General features: G+C 39.4%; 1 protein-coding gene across 14 annotated transcripts in view; it reads right to left on the reverse strand.

The window, feature by feature from the left end:
• Nucleotides 1-1,559: 1,559 nt before the first annotated feature.
• The window catches only part of NIPAL2 (NIPA like domain containing 2), a 75,724-nt gene continuing 57,125 nt past the window's right edge, over nucleotides 1,560-20,158 (reverse strand). For 6 of the 14 annotated variants that reach the window (XM_082432749.1, XM_082432747.1, XM_082432741.1 and 3 more), the window contains 6 exons: nucleotides 18,216-18,312; nucleotides 12,909-13,044; nucleotides 10,886-10,974; nucleotides 6,938-7,001; nucleotides 5,725-5,819; nucleotides 1,560-4,366 (listed from right to left, as the gene is read on the reverse strand). In XM_082432749.1, coding sequence (XP_082288875.1) covers nucleotides 4,254-4,366; nucleotides 5,725-5,819; nucleotides 6,938-7,001; nucleotides 10,886-10,974; nucleotides 12,909-13,044; nucleotides 18,216-18,312 — 594 coding nt within the window. In that variant the 3' untranslated portion in view covers nucleotides 1,560-4,253. The other 8 variants (XR_014255337.1, XM_082432746.1, XM_082432744.1 and 5 more) reach the window with 8 other exon arrangements.

The raw sequence follows: 20,158 nt of genomic DNA on the forward strand, positions 1-20,158 counted from the left end.
AAGTTCCTGAAGAGCTAGTCTTCATGTCTAATTTACTTTTATATTTCTAATAACTTTAAACATATTACATTGAAAATAGTATGTGATCAATTATGTTTGAGTATATTAATGTGTATTTGCTGTTTGAGGCATGTGGTAATTGGGTTAGTGTCTATAACCAGGCAGGCAATTCAAGCTTCAAGTCCCTAGATCAAAAGTTCCTGAACTGATTCATTTCCTTTAGTCTAGTGTTTAGAAGATTTAGGTGAGGTGCTTTGGACAGAAGGAGTAGAGCCCAAGCCTCAGAAAATTTTCGAGGCTGGTTTTCAAATTAGAACCATGAAGGAAGAGGCTCCAAAAGCAGGATGCGTGCATGCTGGAAGGATTAGCTTGCGTCTGGATAGCAGCAGCTCAAATGTGCAAAGTGGCTTGTGTCCATGCATGCTGGTCCTTCAGGAATGGATGGGCTCCTTCTCCGTTATGCCTTTGCCAGCTCCCTGGGAAGCAGATTCTTTCCTGGAACACGGAGACTATCTTGCATCTTGCCTGGAACTCTGTGAAACTCCAGCTGCGTGCACCCCAAAACACCACATTTATTTGATATTGGGATTGATATTCCTCTTTTACATTGCGGTTGGGACTCATTAACTCTCAATAAGGACCGACACTGAAGGCGGAGTTTCCTCCCTTTGTAGCAAAAAAAAAAAAAATGTTTCCTTGGATGGGCCACCGCTCCTGTAACTGATTTGCTCTCCTGGCACAGGACAGCATGCTGTGTGGTACCCTGAGGCTGGTGAGAAAGGGGAGAGACTCAAGAATTCCTGGGTGGGAAGGTTCTTCCCTGCATTCACCACAATTACTAAAACACTACATTTAATAGCCCAAGACTGGTCTATATTTGCATGGAAACCACATATATGTGGAATTTTATTTTTTTTACTTCAAGATGGTCATAATAAGAGCCAGACGGTTGATCAGTCTAACAATTAGAAGCAGCTTCTAAATTCCCCACACAGTCATGTTGGGTTCAATTCTGAGATCTTGTTCTAAAAGTTCAAACCGTGTGGTGTTTATCTAGCAACCTCACTAAAGCACTCATATTGGCTGGTGCCAGACATGTGCATTAGGTTTGCAGTTGCCCAGTTCAAGGACTGCTCTATAACCAGCCTTGGAATTTAAATAAAGCAGTCTGGAAGGGTGTTGGAAAGGTTCGTTTTAATAACTGGTTATATTTGCGTCCATAATATCACTATTAAGTTGGCAAGCAGGAGGCAGCCTTCGGTGTGGCCGAGTGTATATCGTCACCACCCCTGGACGAGCTGTGTGCTTTGAAGCAAGGCGCATAAAGGGGTTCTTGGCTTCAGGAACTTGGCTCAATGCTTCTATCCATTTGAGCCATGTCCACCATTGCACCTGCTTCTTCTGGAGCCAGACTTACACATTATCACCATTATTCTTCAATAGCACTGAAATTGCACTAATCTATGAAATCTGTCTCTTCCCTTTCTTTCTCTGCCACAAACTTGAATCTCCAGGAGCTTGTGGGAATGGGTTGGGGGGTTGAAAACTACATTCTGGAATCACTGCTTGAGACATGTTTTTATTATATTTTTTTCAAATGATTCTGGTGACGAAAATAGTATAGTTACAGGGCAAGCAAACACTTAAACCGATAACAATCAGATGGTAAGGACCTCTACTTTAATCTGCTACATGAGAGGTAACTGCTACTCATTTCTGAGGCAATTATCCACTTAAGAGTGTGGGATTGGAGAGGCCCTTCCGATACAGTTAGTGGTGCTCATAAAAGAACCGCTACCTTCAAGAGAGAAGAATTTGGGCACCAATGATGAACTCATTACTTTCATTTGTATCTTACATAAGCCACAAGATGCTAATGTAAATATCAAGACATGGCTAACGCTCCCATTGCATCCAGTTTGTTTTTTAAACTCTTGAACGCCCAAGAAATAAGGAAGAAGCAGCACGGCAAGGCCAGAGGAGTCTAGACCAAGGGTTGGAAAGCTATAGCCCACCAACTGGCCACCTCCTTCTGTAAATAAAATTTTACTGACACCAGCCACGCTCATTTGTTTATATACTGTCTATGGCTGCTTTCATGCTACAATGGCAGAGTTGAGTGGTTGCCACAGACACTGTATGGCCAGCAAACCCCAAAATATTTACTCTCTGTGTCGTTACAGGAAGAGTTTGCAGACCCCCCTGGTCTAGACAGTCAGATGAGTCAAGTGTTGGCTAAAAGTCCCCAACTCACAATGCCAAGAGAAGGACAGGGTTGGCTTTGGTTGTTGTCGTGCAGTGTGTAATTTAAAAAATCTTTACAAGTCAATACAACTAAATCTCCTACTCACCTTACTTTGGAGACGCAGTATGGAAAGTAAAATTAGGTCTGAATATATTTTATATGTTACCTAAACTCCTGAAGCATTGCTGGACTGTGCAAATGTGCATGTCAATGTCATTTCTTACAACTTTTGAAAGATGCAAATGTTGGCGACCACTAAAGTACTGGCATTATGCTTGTCTCTGTGCAAAATTCTACAACGTGCAAAACCACGTGCTATAGCTATAAATATAGTCCCACTTCAAGTAAAACTCTTCTAATTATTTTCCAAATCTTTGAAACCAGTTTTAGGAGTCACCAGAAATCTGTAGTTAAGACACATTTCTTAGCTGAGCCTTCCAATGCCAACATGTTGGACCAAGTTCAGTAAAACATGCCATAAATTATATGACTATGTTATTTGAATTAATGGGACACTTTCCACAATGGCAGGAATTGTTACCAGGAGTTCAAAAGCCAGACATGGGCTCTAGGTTATTATTCATACATTGGTAATGGATTTGAATCTCACCTTTGTGGCCCGGTTTGGTTGGTCTGGTCAGGGATGCAGGTCATGACAAAGAACAAAGATAAAAGACCCAAAGCAGTTAAGACTATAGTTTCAATAGTTCTGAGTTAAACAACCAAACAAATGCAAGACAATTGGCTGGAATAATATTGGACTGGCCTGTCAGAAGTGGTCTGAGGTTTCTGATATGTCATTAAGGATGGGGCTTATTATTTGGTGTTGGTGATAATGAAAGCTAGCTCTTTTCTTCTCATTTAAATATTAGGAGATCATAAATAATAACAGATATGATTATGGACTCTACCTGCAAATGTATCTTAGTAGCTATGTCACTATGGCAGCGGAAGAGCCATTCAGGGTATGGTAGCACCTGGGTCTCCTCCCTAGACTTAGGTTGGACTGCCTGGCCGTGTTCTATGTCTACAGATTTAAAAAGGCTGAAATCTAGTTCTCTAATCGTAACTGTTCTTTTACCTAGAAGAATTTTATTCTAAAGCTTGAAGTAATGCCTTGAGGAAGAAACAGAGTGTTAGTGAAAATATCACTAAGAATTTATATATGATTTTTGAGACGTGTTAAAAGTTAAAACATTAAAAACCCACTTGATAAATTATAAGATCTAAACAAGTAAAGGCATAGTATATGAAGTTTGTCTTCAGTTTCAATTCAAGTGTAATAGGATCATACAGCTGAAGAAAACGTCACCATTCTATTACATTTTTATTTAAAAAATTGGTACTAATTCTTAAATTTTTCCTTTCTTAAGCTTAAAAAAGTCCACGAGTCAAGGTCTTTTGGTTTTGGTATACCCCATCATAGAATGGGGTATAAATTCTAATTTTAAAGACACCCTTAATTTTCAAAGGATATTTGTGATAGGGCTAGTTTTCAGAAAAGATGATTCACCACTCAATTTGGGAATAGGAAGGTGAAATGTTTTGGGGGAGGTTCATAAAAGATGTCTTAGGAAAAATGAATGCTCTCAAACCTTTGGTTTAGGAGCGAGGTGGTGGGGCTAAAGTGTCCCTTTAAAGCAAAGCAACTGATCTTGCAAGCTGTATGGGAAAAGCAACCGATGTGTTCTGCAGCCAAATCGTGGACGCACATTTTTGTGTGACATTCCTGCTTGGGTAGCCAGGCTCTAATTAAGATCTAGCCAGTTCGATGATCACTAGGGAGAGGTCCAGGGTGTGGGGAACACTTCAAATCACATTCCATGAAAACATTAGAGTGTCAAAGCTTAGGAAGGCCCTGATAGTCCATAGACATGGAGGTGGGGTAAAGGACTAAACAAATGGGAGCACATGTCAGCATAAAATAGCTGCTGACACAAATTGAACATGTGCAATTTTTTAAAAGGTGGTATCGAATAACAGGCCAGAAGCCATCCCTCTCGGCATTTCAGACCTCTTTCTTCTCTCCACTTGGGCTCTTTGTGAAGTCACTTCCATCAGGCAAAGTTCCATAGGATAAGCCGTTTGAATCTGGTTGTATTTTGTCCAACATTTGTTTCCCTGCGGAGATAATCATCACAAAGAATCTTTTGAGCTCTTACAGAAGAATAAGTCTTAATAATTTCTCCTCTATCTAGGCCACATTTTATTCCCTTTAAAAGATACTAGGTGGTCACCCTCTAAATAGAAGAGATAAACGTCAAGGAAGAAAGGCCCACGGAACTCCGCGCCCCTTGATGTGCGATCACTGCTGTCCACATGACCGAGCTGTCTCCCGCCCAGGGTCTACCATGCTGAGCACGGACATCAGGTTGGATCAGTCAGGAGATTAACATGAAGCATGCACTCATCTCCAAACCTCTCTCCCCAGTGTTCTGTCTCCTTGTCCATGTTTAGTCTAACGCATGTAACAACAGAGAAAAACAGTCTTTCCTAGTGGCTTCTAAAGCTGTTACTGATCCTACGTATGGGGCTGTGTGAAATGAAAAATAGAGTTAAGAAGAAGTAAACTTTATTTCCCACCAAAGAACCCCTAACCATACAAGGCGTCTCTAACACACGCCCTTGCCACGAATGCCAATTCTTGCACTGAGCGCTCTTAGCTGCTAAGATGGCTCGAATGGGAAAGAGAACACAGATCTCATAGGGCCATATTTTCTCAGTCGTAGGGATGAGGCTTTAATGCTTTTTGCTTCAAAGGCTGGGTCCCAGCAGAACGGTGGAGGAAGCTGTGAGAACATCACTGCTTCTTGTCTAGAAACCTATAGGTCACCCCAGATCCCCAGCAAAACTGGAGACTGTTGGGGGTGGTGAGCAGGGGAGGGGGTGAGGACACTGCAGCCCGCTTCCTTTGTTCTGGACGTGGCTTGTGTTGTGTACGTGACAGAAGCTAGTCATTCTCAGGGAGAGTGGAGAACTGGGACAGCGACGCATCCGCTCTGGATGAGTGAGGTAAGGGAGAGGGGAAGAAGCTCACGTTCAGGTGATCGAGAAGAACGTCTCTCTTGGCCCTACAGTGGACATACAGGCCACCTCCGTCTGAGCACCTGACCTTCTGGCCTTAGATGTTCCCTCAAAGGCTCTCCAAGCAACAAGGGTCTGTTCTTGCCACTCCCACTCCTTTCCCTACCCTTTTCCAATTTAAAGAAACCTCAAAAGGAAATCTGCAACATCACCCAAATCAAGAAGACAGGATCAGTTCTTTTCTAACCCCAGCGTTCTGTGCAAAGCCGATATTCAAATAAATGATTATTAACATTTACAGTTAAACTATCACCTCTTGTTTCATCATGAAATGTACATGTTTTTGAGGGTAAGAATTATGTTTTATATTAATTTAACACCCCAAATCATACCAGCAATGATTAATTTATAAGGATCAAATTTTCTATTCGAAATTAAGGAATACACAGTTTTACCAGGGACATGTCCAAAATCAATGTAAGACTGTGGCAGATGTTCCTTTTCTCGATTTCTTGTGACCAAAACCACACCAAGGAATGACAGAAAACACCTGTGAGAATAATGGTGATAAAGAACACAAGATCACTGAAAGAACTCACAGTGTTAAATAACTGAATTCCATATTCTACACGATGACATACATTCCACTGGTTTTATTCTTTCTGTTTCTCATGGTAAGCTGCCTAGAACTTGTCTTAATTGCTGCAGCCAATAATATTTGTCCCCAGAACCAAGACCTGGGCAGCTTCCAATAAGTCTCTGCTTCAGGTTTTTACCATCTGGAGGCTAATTTAGGCTCTAAACCCTTTGGGTAGACACTAGGTCTCATTTTCTATCCATGCATGCCCAGACTCATTACTGGCATGCAACACGAGCAAAAAAATAATTTATTCTTTAATTTTCTAAGAAATTTTGTTGTCCTTGGCCATAAGAATAGTCATAGTTTCCAGATCCCAAAAGTTTAGCCTCGCCCAAAAATCTTATGAAATTGAATTCTCAAGATAGATGATTTTCTACACTGAAAATAGTCTGGGCTCAAGTTTGCATAACAATGGTCATGCAGGATACCACATCAAGAAGTAACTAAGCATTCATAGAGTGCCAGCTGGAACCAATGGAAGAATTGATACATTGGAGATATTCTGTCAAAGTTCTGCTCTCTGTTTGCCAGAATGCCAGCAGTGACTGTCCTCCAAATCTCCAGGCAGGGTTAAAGCTGGGCACCCAGACACAAGAGAGGGATGGCACCAATCTGATGTTATTAGGTCCAAAGGTAGGGATCTGCCCCAGTCTTGGCCTTTTGTTCTAGGTAATCCTAGAGGCATCTGTGGTTCCCTGATTGAGATCTAACCTAGGGGTTCCCAAGGGTGGGGTAGGTCTGATAGAGTATAAAAATGTGGAGTAGCTACAAGGGCCAGTGGATTTACCTTGACCTTGGCTGGAACAGAAAATCCCCAATGTTTCAGAACCCTCAGAGAGATACCTAAATCACAAAGACACTGAGCCCTGGGTAGGGTGTTAAGTTGAAAAATATGTTTCTTTTAGGAGCTCGGGGAACTGATGTTTCTTATATAATTTTCCAATTTTCTATGCCTCAGGTACAATGCCAAAAATCTCACATAAAAGTAATAGGATTTCACATACCTTACTTCTGAGACATTTACTCACCCAAAAAGATATATAAATATAGTGAGAAAAGCTGCACCAAGGAATTCCTGATAAAATATGGTACCTACCATAGAAATAGAAGATAACATTAATTTTAGGGTAAGAATATTTACAATAGCTACATACTGTTTTTCAAATTAATATATTATTTTTTCTAAGTATAGTTACCCTTAAAATGCATATCCTGTAGTTTAAAAATATTTGCATGCCATACTAACAATTTCAGTGATCCCAAAAGAACACAGATTTGTAGACTTTATATAATGTAAGTATCATTATTAAAAAATCAGCACCATTAACATAACTTTTGCCAACAGAAATTTCTTATCCAGTCCAAGATTTGTCCCACTGGCACGTGCAAGAAAACAAAACTCAAGTGATATTTCCCACCTACAGTTTCAAGCCAGGGGTCAGCAAGCCTGACCTGCGCATCTGGGTGGACTCTGGGCCTTTGACACGGCGCTCGCACTTCAGGCCAGCTGCTCCCCATGCTGTCAGTCTTGGCAACGCCCTGCGGTCTGTGGGTCTGGCACATGCTCATTCAGGCACTGGAGGATGCTGATCTGCTACCCCAGCTCCATTTCTCACCGCCAACCCCCTCTCCCATCTCCTTCATCTGGTCTTTCCTTCTGGGTGAAGGGAAATGTGGATGTGTCCTTTACTCCGATGAGCTTTTCTTCTCTCCTTGTTAGTCTCAATGATTTCCTCTTGGCCTATGGTCCCAAAGCCTTCGTAGAGTTTTTACTAAATAAGTTATCTTTAAATTATATATTACTTGGCATCAAATTTGTGTGTGTGTGGTGTTAGCCTTGCTACCCTGTTGACAAGTATTTATTGAGAGTCCTAAGTGCCAGCCACTGCTTAGGTGCTGCAGATACGACAGGGAACAAGACAGGGGCTTTCTCAGTCTCAAGTCTATCTCCTCACCTAGAGGATAAACTTCCTACAGGAATAAGCCATGTCCCATTCTGATGAATATTTGTTGAATGAATCAACACTTCTGAAGCATTTTTCCATGTTATTACACATTTCCTTGTGATCATTTTAATGTTTTCTTGTTATTCTGAGCTGGTGCCCCATAATATTCATTTCTTGAAGGACATTTTAAATTGTTTCAAATGTTTTGCTTTTGTAAAGTGTCAATAAACTTCTCTACGTATTTTTTTCCCAGTATTTTAGGATTTTTTTTGTTGTTGTCACTTTAAGAGGAATTTCTGTTAAAACAGAGCAAAAACTAAAAAAAGTGTAGTAAAATACACATAACATAAAATTTACCATCCTAAACATTTTAAAGTTTACAGTGCAGTTGTGTTAAGTATACAGTCGTCACTCGGTACCCACAGGATTTGGTTGTAGGACCCCTCCATGGATACCAAAATCCTCGGATGCTCAAGTCCCTTATATAAAATGGCATAATATTTGCATATAACCTACACACATCCTCCACAAATACTTTAAATCATCTCTAAATTACTTATAATACCTAATACAGCGTAAATGCTATGTGAATAGTTGCTACCATGTGGCATATTAAATTTTCGCTTTTTGGAACTTTCTGGAATTTTTTTGGGGGAGGGGATATTTTCTATCCACTGTTGGTTATATCCACAGATGCAGAACTGTTGATATAGAGGGCCAACTATATTCATACTGTTGTGCAACCAATCTTCAGAACTTTTTATCCTGTAAAACTGAAACTCTATACCCATTAAATAACTCCCCATTTCTGCCTCCCCCCAGCCCCTGGCAATCACCACTCTACTTTCCATTTCTGTAAGTTTGACTACTCTGGATACCTCATATAAGTGGAATCATACAGTATTTATCCTTTTGTGACTGGCTTGTTTCACTTAGCATAATGTCCTCAAGGTTCATCCATGTTGTAGCATGTATCAAAAATTCTTTCCTTTTTGATGGCTGAATAATATTCCATTGTATGTATACACCACATATTCTTTATCCATTCATCTGTCAATTTATGTTGCTTCTGACATTTGGCTACTGTGAATAATGCTGCTATGAACCTAGGTGTACAAATATCTGTTTGAGTCCCTGCTTTCAATTCTTTTGGACATATACCCAGAAGTAGAATTGCTGGATCATATGGTAATTCTATGCTTAATTTTTTGAGGAACTGCCATAGTGGCTACACCATTTTACATTCCCACTAACAGTGCACAAGGGTTCCAATTTCTTCATATACTTGCCAACACTTGTTATTTTATTTATTTATTTATTTGCTAGTAGTCATCCTAATGGGTGTGAAGTGGTTTTGGTTTGCATTTTCCTAATGATTAGTGATGTTGAACATCTTTTCATGTGCTTGTTGGCCATTTGTACATCTTCTTGGAAGAAATGTCTTAATCAAGTCCTTTGCCCATTTTTTAATTGGGTTATTTGTTTTTTGTTTTTGAGTTGTAGGATCAAAGAGTAGAAACATTTTTAAGGCTCTTGATAAAAACTATGAAACTCAGTTCTAGGAGGGCGGTACCATGGTACCCAACTCCACGAGAGTGCCTGCAACACTTCAGCCTTGTCAGCATTGATTATTGAGATAAAAAGAGCAAAACAAAAGCTTTACTAATTTAGCAGGCAAAATATGGTATCTCATTTTCGTTTTAAGCTATACTTTTTGATGGGGGCAAAGAGGAGAAGTAAGTCAAGAAGCTTCACCTCCATTCCACACTTCAGTAACATCAGGTGAACTATTATCAATCACTCCCAGAAAGTTCCAGCTTCCCTGATTCATCAATTACTTGGTGTGCTAAGTATTCAGATCCAGTCCTGTTGGTCCTCCTATAAAACCTTTCCAGGGGAACTACATGTTTTACACGTCTTTAGCACAGTCATCTTAATTATTATGCTGTACGTCATGCCTATAAATGTTTTTGGCCTTGCTCTTTTCCTTTTTCAATATTTCTAGGGCACACAAGTGTACAATCTTTTGTTACTTTCTTTTGTCAACAAGCATAAAATGCTAAAAAAAATTAGATGTTTTCAGATATAATCCTTCTCTTTAAAAGTAAGTTTCAATTTTGGGAAACAGAAAATGCATTAATTACACTTAAAAATTGCCCACTGGCAGTCACCCTGTTTGCCATGAAATAAAAAAGATGTGTCCATTAGGCAACAGATAATACCTAATTACCTCCATAATACAGAAACTTTGCATTGGGAAATGAAGTCCCAATATGACAAGGTAGTAAATACATCTAATAAGCCAATGAACTAAGGTATACCAGTACCAAACTTACAAATCATATACCTGAATCTACTGTATTTTTGTTTGGACCAAGTTTCAAATTTATACTTTTTTAACACTATTGTGTCTGACATATTTAAAAAAGTTTCCATAGGAAGAAAAGAACTACAATGGTAGAAAAATAGAGGCCAGAACAGCAAAGGTAGTAGTTTCTATTCTCATCTGTCTGGCCTTCCCTGGAACACTGGATTCACTTTTGGACCCCTCTCTCTGATGCAGGGGGTGAGGACCAGGGAGGGAAGAGTTCATCGAACTGGGGATGTTTGGTCCAGAGACAGGACACAAGAGGACATGTGCTTTGGTTATCAGAAGGGCTGGCAAGGAGAAGACTCCAGAAAGCAGAACTAAGATGAGCATCTTCAATTCACAGGGAGGCTTATTTCAGTTCCAATACAGGGGAATACTTTCTAATAATTAGAGCTCTCCACATTATTAGAGTGATTCAAACCAGGACTGAACTGTCTCGGGGGACAGAGAGCACTGGGGAACATTTACACAAAATAGAATAAGCTCTCCTAGAGGATGTTATGGAGGAAGTTCAGACACTGGGTGGTAGCTAGGAGGATGTGGGCTATACATTCCCTTATAACCAAAATATTCCTTGATTTTCTCATCACTCTGAGGGAGACTTCATTTATGCTTGTTATGGGGATAGAATCACCTAAGCGTAGAAAGCCAAAACTCACCTGCAATAATGGCACTGATTGTAAAGAAAGTATGGTTAACGGGCACCACCGTCGCTGTACTGTAGAGTTTTGTGGCTTGATTCAGGAGCCTAGAGCAGAAGGCACTTACTGAAGCTCTGTCTTTGAGAGACGCTCAACAATAAGTTAACAATAACATCGAGAAATGCATGTTCTTTAGCTACAACTACAAAGGGAAAGGAAGTGCAGTAAAAGGGCATTTCCAATCAGCAGTCATAGCTTATATGCATCTGATGTATGAGATCAGATGTCAGGTTTTACGGTCTGTTTAAACCAACAACAGTAACAATGAAAAGCAATTAATCATATTTGGAGGCCACAGAAGTTTGAGTTGGAAGCGATTCAAGCTGCTGGACCAGTATCACACTGGGGCTGATTCATTAGGATAGACTTTAGAACCTGTTAAATATCATATCTGGGGAATGGTATAGCTATCCCTTGACATGCCACGTGCCAAGAAAGAAGATGGAGAAGTAAAGGAATGTTTAATGTTTCAAAAACAATGCTCAGCCCTCCAGCTGCAGAGCACATGTGGGAGCTCAGCTTCCCACTTTGGCCGCCAACATGGTTCAGGTTCCCACAACTGCACTGTGCAGCCTTGTCAGGGACTAGACCTTTTCTGAAGCAGCGCATTGCATTGACATCACCTGGGCACTTTAAAAAGCACTAGTGTTTAGGTCCTATTCTAGAGCAATTGAAAAAAAATTTGTGAGTAGAGCCCAAGTGTTCCTCTATGTGTGTGTGTGTACATGCATGTATACACACACATGCATGTACACAGGCATGTAAGTATATATGTGCATGTATACATATATGTACAAACAAACCTCCTCAGGTAATGAATTGTAATGGGAAGCCAGGGCTGAGAACCATGGTTCTACAGTTCTAGCGTGGTCACGTAGTTCTAGTGTGAGAAGTGCAGGGACTGAAACAAGGGTGATAGGAATGTAGTTTACCTTCAGTTGTATCTGGCTTTTAAATTCATGAAGCAGAGTTTAAAGATAATGATGCTAATCACTAAATTCTGAAACTGTACTGATTAATTCAGAAGAGAGATGCAACAAAACAGTTTCATGATTCAAGTATTAGATACACACTTGGTCTGATAAACAAACAAAAGGAACAGTTTGTTTATGACAAATGAAACAGTGACAGGACATTGGATTTCTCCTGTAACACACTCCTTGTAACAGGGTCCATATTCAACCCGTAACAATTAGACTTGACTTCTAGCACCTAAGGAAGGAACCACTCTCCTCCAAAATTTGGGCTTTGATTTCCTGGCTGGCACTGGGCTGGTGCTCCTGCATAGCATTTTGGGGTAAACAGAAAGCTTTCTGGTGGACTCAGGAGAACCTAGCAGCAAAGGCAAAATCATGATGTGAACTGGAGGGGAAGAGATTGGAGCAGATGGAGGTGGGGGGAGAGAAGAGCAGAAATTAAAAATGTTCCATATCACCACTGTGAGGCCCCAAGAGAAATGTAAAACAATCATTCTGCAATCCCGTGGGTGCAAAGAAAATTCTGGCTAAAGATGCAAAGTTTTGGGGAAAGGATTTCCCTCCCGGCCAAACGTCTGGTTTTGTCCATCTCTGGGCAATTAATGAGTATGAGCTAAGAAATGAAGGTGAAGGGTTCATGTATTTCCTATATTTAGAATGAAATCCTGGATGTGGACCTGCCCCTTTGATTTATTGCTAATGACAACCTGTGTGCGATGGATATTAATTACAAGCAGAAGAGCATCAGGAAAGTATCAAAGTGCACTTAGCTGGATTATGGCCACACTTTAGAACTCACAAAACATGAAGGCAATGCTTCATAAAAACTTATTATTGGATGTGAAAGATAAAGCCAGGGATATTGGCCGAGGATAAGCATAGACCCCTCACCCTTAGAAATCAGTTGCATCTAATTTTAATTATCATCTGAGGCCAATAAAGATGAATGCTCAGAGAAGCACAGGAATGTTGAAAGAGCAGTGAGTACGTAAGAGCTAACTTACTTGACTTGGAAAACACAAGATGCTATCATGATGATAAACATGATATAGAAGATGGGATAAGTTAGTTGCATTTTATCCGTCACAGAAAAAGTGATCATGCCTGAGACGGCTTTTACTGAAATGACAGTCAATGAGGCTGAAAAAGAAAACACAAAACACAAATAAAATACATATTTGAGGTAGAATTACAAATAAGTATCTTAACTTTACATGGTAGAGTAGTAAATACCCCTATTATGCTTTAAGAATGAAGACTGCCCTGAGAGGTGTAGGGTAGGTTGTGATGCCAGCCAAGCAGTAGCCCTGTTGCTCAAGCTGTGGGCTTTCCATTTGCTTAAATCAGCTAAAGATCTGTTGTGTGACTGAGTGCTTATCTTTGGAGCAAGACGCTTATTTTCCAGCCCTCACTGTTGAAAGGACGCTGTGGAGGTTATAATTACTAGTAGACGGGAAAGGAAGAAAACAATGAAGGGAGGAGATAAGAAAAGGCAGATTGCCCATGTGACATTAATGGGAAAATAACTATTAAACTATACTGAAAAAATTTAAAGCCAAATAGATGAGAAGACTGGAAAGTGAAAAGCAACTCACTCCGTGAGTTTACTAAGAGTTGTACTAAGTCTACATATGAGTCCTTTTGTTAGTAAACGCCTAGAAGTTTCCTTAAAAATATTTTTTGACAAGGACGTTAATAGTAAGCAGGACAGAGCTGAGTATTCATTTCTCAGAGTCAACCGTAAATCTAAGATTTACATAAGCAATGTCTGTTTATTTTCTATGCTAAAGAGGAACTTATCCCTATGGGAACAAGTTTCTCACATGTTTCAAACAGCAATGAGGAAAAAGTGATTTGATAAGGTTATGTTAGTATGAAAGCAAGGAAGAATTTTCTGGAAACACAGTGTTTCCGTAGGAAGAAGAGAGTGTTTTCTTTTTGTCTTAGGTCCCTTGAAACTACTGTTGCATATAATTCCATAATTTAGCTGAAACCCACAGAAAGTTAAAAAATAATTTTTACATGAAATCAAATATCTGTAAGTCAAAGGCAGTGTGAAGAAGAAATACTATCTTTGATCTACTTGGTCGTAATATATCTGAGCTTTATTCCTTTTAGCTTTTGAAAAGGATATATATATATATATATATATATATATATATATATATAATGTTTAAAATAGCAGGTGATGGCCAACTAGGAAAAGCCTAGTTTTCCAAAAACTAAAAATATACTTTGACTTGAAGGATACCAGGGCACACTTCCAAATTAGGCATTTTCTTTCTGTTAAAAGTCATAATTAACAGAGGAGACCAGGTGATAAGTTCTAAAAACAAACTTCCAATCTGAACAAAGAGGCCCTTACAGGTGGGCCCTTCTTCACTTTAAATGTTTTTTGACTTGGTCATTTTACATATTTTCTATAGATTATGAAAACAGTCATATTTTAGCTAATCTAGAAATGTAAAATATCTATAGACATGTATGTCATTTGATGGTTTAAGTTTATAAGGTTAGCTCTTGCGGGACCTTGATTTCCTCCTAAACACTTGGCTTGAAATTAGAGCGCGATGTGGTGATGGGCTTGTGGTCTGAACAACCAGCTTTCCAAAAGAGATCATTAACGGAGAAAGAGTTGAACACACTATTCCCTTCGCCTCAGAACCTCAGGGTTGCAAAGGCCACCTAATTCAACCACCATCGGATGTTAAATTATACTTAAATACAAAACAAAAACAAAACTAGAATTCTTTATTAAACAGCTAAACCAACTATCAGTTGCTAGAGTTAATCACTATATTTTCAAAGCATGCACAATCACCACCTGATTAATCACTGTTTATTGTATTTCTAAGCTGGTGTTGAGTACTTCTAAATTTTTTTGAGGGCGGGGGTGGTTAATGAGGATGGGTGGGAATACCAAATTGTAATGCAGTATCATTCTAATGCTGTAGATATAAAAGTAGAAAGTACTTACATATGCACAGAAAAAATGGCTAGAAGAAACTACATCAAGATACTATCAGTGGCTATCTCTAGGCAATGGGATTATGAATAAACTTTAAACTCATTTTTTTAAACTATAAAAAGTATGCATGCCCATTTACAAAAATTTGGAAAATGCAGAAAAGTCTGGAAAGAAAAATAAAAATCACCTGTAATCTCAACACTCATCCCCAAATCATTTTTAACATTTGAGACTCTTTGTAGTTATTTTTCTATCGCTAAGCACAAATATAACATGTGAATCATACAGTATATACTACTTAGGAACCAATTTTCCATCACCGTTAAGTATTTTCTATGCCACTAATTATTCTTCTAAAGTATGATTTTTATTGGCTGGAGAGTAAGCCTTTGTATGAATGGGAATGCCTTTTGGGAATTCCTTACTCTTGGATATTTTGATTGTATCCATTTTTTTTCGTATTAAAAATGAAACTGGGACTTCCCTGGTGGCGCAGTGGTTGAGAATCCGCCTGCCAATGCAGGGGACACGGGTTCGAGCCCTGGTCTGGGAAGATCCCACATGTCGCAGAGCAGCTAAGCCCGTGCGCCACAACTACTGATCCTGCGCGCTAGATTCCGTGAGCCACAACTACTGAACCTGAGAGCCACAACTACCAAGCCTGCGCGCCTAGAGCCCGTGCTCCGCAGCAAAGAGAAGCCACCGCAATGAGATGCCCACGCACCAAAACGAAGAGTAGTCCCCGCTCGCCGCAACTAGAGGAAGCCCGCGAGCAGCAACCAAGACCCAATACAGCCAAAAATAAATAAAAAAAAAAAAAAAAAAAAAAAAAATGAAACTGTGATGAATATCCTTGAATACAAATCTTTGTATATCATTCTGCCCATTTCTGTAGGAAAATCACCTAAAGGGCAATTACTGTGTTGACAGCCACTGTTCTTCTGAAATCTGTTGGTAAACTATCTTCTACAGAGGACCAGACACACTCCCATCATATCATGCTGCAGTGCTCAATTATATGAATTTTTATATTTTATATTAAAATATTTTATATTTTATAGTTTCTTGTTGTCTTTCTCTGTTTTCTTAATTCTCAGCAGTAGACATGTATTACTTTCATCATTATAACAGTACGATTTTTACCCAACATTAATTATGCTGACCCATGTTTAAAAGTCAGCCTTCTCAGTTTATTCCTAGTTCTTCCTCAGAACTGATTCTTGGGTTTATGTATCGATCCATTGCTTTTCTGCTTTCTATTTCATTAATTTTTGCCTTTATCTTTACTAATTGCTCCTTTCTGCTTGCCTCAGCTTTATTTCTGTGCTTCTTTCCCCTAACTTCTTGAGTTGAGTACTTAATTGACTTACATTTAAAGCAATGAATTTCCTTCTGAATACAGCATTAGGCATAAACTATAGGTTTAATATTAAGTGTTTTCATAATAATTTAAGAAATATATGCTGTAATGAAATCGTGGTTTCTGCTTTGGCCCAGCTGCAGTTTAAGCATAGCGTTTAACATTCCCAGGTGGTACGGTTTTAGTGGTTCTATTTTTGTTATTATTTTCTGTTTTTATTTCACTGTGATCTGAAAATGTGGTCTGTACTATTTCAACTTCCTGGAATTTATCAAAAATTTCTTTGTGGCCAATCATAAGATCAGCTTTTGTAAATGTTACACAGGCACTTGAAAGAAGGTGTATTCTCTGCTTTCTGGATTTAGAGTTCAACATTAGAGCTGCCAGATCAAAATTAAGCATTCAGTTTCTCTAATTTTACATATTTTTCTGTCTACTTATTTCCATGAGCTAAGAGAAGTCTCCTGCTCCTCTTATATTTATGCTAATGTAGTTTCTGAAATAGCTGCTGCCCAGTCTACTGAGGGCCCCTGTCCCCTGATGCCTCCTCCTTCCAAGCCCCAGTCCTACCCTGATTAGCAACCAAATACTAATAGCGGAGCCTCCAGGATCCTCCGTTGCAGTTAGTGCTTCTGCCTTGATTTCAACTTAGATGGTAATATAATGACCTTCTGCTTTCTTTTACTTTCAATCTGAGTTACCTTGTTTAGATGAAATTTATGTATGAAGTCAAAATATTTCACAACCAGCAGAGGCCAATCAGAAAGGGTGCTGTTTCAATAACCCTTATAGAGCTGAACCAGAGGAAACTGGCTGAATCCAATTTCAGAATCTTTTTCAAAATCAATACGGGAATTTTTCTGAAGTCCAATTTGGAAATCTTTCATTTTTACTTGGTAAACTTGCCCCATTTACATTTATGATCAAAGCTGATATGTATGGTCTTAATTCTGTTATCTTACTTTCCTATTTAAAATTTTCTTTATTTTCAATATTTTCCTACATAATGTGCATCTTTTCTCTTAGTTTGCTTTTGTTCTCCCTACCTGGTAATTTGGAAGAAAAAAAATATAAAGTTTCTTTTCTGTTCTTTTGATCAACCACATACCTGAACATGTTCTAGAGTAAATTTGTTTCTACAAGTAACTATCACAAATGCAACTCTTCCAGTTCAAAGGAGAGTTGATGAAATGAAGAAATGAAACCTCCAGCACCTCGTGAACATGGGAGCTGCAGCTGCCTCAAAGGTATAAATACAATGTACAAAGTTAGAGTAAACAACATGTGATGGATGGGTCATCTTAGGCAAAGAAGGAATTATAAATAAATTTTGGAAAAGGGAATTTCCCAAATGATTAGTGAGATCTCCTAGTGTTGAGATATATATATGTATGTATATGTGTGAGAGAGAGAGATACAGAGGAGTGGGGAGGGAGAATAGATTTAAAAATATATAGAGGGCTTATGTAAGCATCAGTTTTCAAATCTTATAAGGTGCCTCTGGAAAAAAAGGAAGTGGGTAGTTAAATAATGAATGAAAGAAATGTTGTATTCAAGAAAAATCATACTGCTCACGTTTGTTTCATATTAGCCATGTTTTAAAGTTTGTTTTTTTTTTTTCCTAAATGTAAACAGGATAGGCCTAGATAACTTCTGATACAAAAGTTTCATTTGGGTTTATTCATTTGTTTCTCTTTTAATATTCTTCAATTATTTACTAAGAAAAAAATCCCCAAATTGTCAGAGAGCAAATAAAACTATCAAGAAGTAAAAATCCTTAAATATATTAAAAATTAAACATATATCAATTGCAGCAATGGACATGCAAAGTATAATTTGCGTAACTGAGACTCAGTTTCTATAGATCAGAATTGAAAAGTAGAAACAATGAGAAAAAATAGAATGCTCAAATATTTTCCTTTAAACTCTTTTATGACTTAGCATGGCTAGATTAGATAATTAGAAAACAAAAAATATCCTTACCTAGAAGTGCCACCAGGGTTAGCAGAATCGCAATGTGTTTTATTCCTTTTCTTTTATGGAAATATAGGAGAATGCAGAAAATTAGTATCTCTAAAATCTAGAAATGAAAAAGATGAAAAAGAGTAAAGTGTAAATTATTCTATATGAAGTCTTCAGAATGTCACACTTCTCTTTTTGATTTTGCAACAACTATCATATGAGGGTTGAGGATGACTGGAGCTCCTAAGGACCATTATAAACATATGAGAACAGCATACGGAGCCTTAGTGATCCAGACCCAGAGTTCTAACATCACCTACATGGCAATGATGCCCAAATCTAGATCTCCAGTCCTGACCTCCCAACTCCAGTCTCATTTATCCAGTTGTCTACCAGACATTTTCACATGCATTTTTTTTTTTTTTTTTTTGGCTGCGTTGGGTCTTCTTTGCTGCACATGGGCTTTCTCTAGTTGTGGTGCGTGGGCTTCTCATTGTGGTGGCTTCTCTTGTTGCAGAGCATGGGCTCTAGGCACGCAGGCTTCAGTAGTTGTGGCATGTGGGCTCAGTAGTTGTGGCTCACGGGCTCTAGAGCACAGGCTTAGTAGTTGTGGCACACAGGCTTAGTTGCTCCACACCATGTGGGATCTTCCCGGACCAGGGCTCAAACCTGTGTCCCTTGCATTGGCAGGCAGATTCGTAACCACTGGGCCGCCAGAGAAGTCTGACACATGCATGTTTAACAGCCATAACACACGAATATGCGCAACACTTAATTCTTTTTTTTTTTTGGCCGCGTCGTGTGGCATGCAGGATATTAGTTCCCCGACCAGGGATCGAACCTGTGCCCCCTGCAGTGGAAGCGCAGAGTCTTAAACACTGGACTGCCAGGGAAGTCCCAACACTTAACTCTCTTTTTTTTTCTTTGGCTGCGTTGGGTCTTCATTGCTGCACGCGGGCTTTCTCTAGTTTTGGCGAGCGGGGGCTACTCTTCCTTGCGGTGCACGGGCTTCTCATTGTGGCGGCTTCTCTTGTTGTGGAGCACAGGCTCTAGGTGCGCAGGCTTCAGTAGTTGTGGCCATGGGCTTAGTTGCTCCGTGACATGTGGGATCTTCCTGGACCAGGACTTGAACCCATATCCCCTGCATTGGCAGGCGGATTCTTAACCACTGCACCACCAGGGAAGTCCCCAACACTTAACTCTTGGTGGCCTACCTTCCCTACCTGTTCCTCCTGGGCCTCCCCCCCATCAGGAGATGGCATCACCACATGCCCTGTTGCACAAGCTGAAAACTCTTCCCTTTCCCTCATTCCTCACCACCCTCTCTGACTAGTGCAACAGCTTCTACTTTGTCTCTGATTTGACTCTTGCCTCTTTACAATCCAGACATTCAGCAGCAAGAGGAGTCATTTAAAAATACAATTTGGATAATGAAATATTTCATTCATAGAGAGTATATATGAATATACATATCAGGTATTTACAGTAATGTGACAAGTACCATTGTGCCCTCTACTCAACCTGAGAAACAGAACCCATCAATCCCTGTGAAGTCTCTCGTTCCCAATTGCACTCCCCTCCTCCTGCAACCTCCCCAGGAACCACTACATTGAGTTTTGGGTTTACCATTCATTTTCCTTATACTTTATCACATTTCTACGTAACCCCAAATGACGCCGTTTATTTTTGCACACTTGTTCTTTATACAAGTGGAATTATACTTGCTTTCACTCTCCTGCTTTTTTTTTCACTGTGCATTATGTTTATGAGATTCATCCAGGATGATACATGTAGTAAAAATAGAAATTAGATCTAGTCATTCCTTTGCTTAAACGTCCCATCACGTTAAGAATAAGATCCACACTCCCTCCTGGATGACAAAGCCCCAGTTAACTTCTGGGACCTCATCATCTTGTACGGCTGGCTCCTGGACGGTCCAACCTGCACCAGCCACAGATGGCCTA

The sequence above is a fragment of the Balaenoptera physalus genome (assembly GCF_965194825.1).
Source record: "Balaenoptera physalus genome assembly, chromosome: 17".
NCBI classification, from domain to species: domain Eukaryota; kingdom Metazoa; phylum Chordata; class Mammalia; order Artiodactyla; family Balaenopteridae; genus Balaenoptera; species Balaenoptera physalus.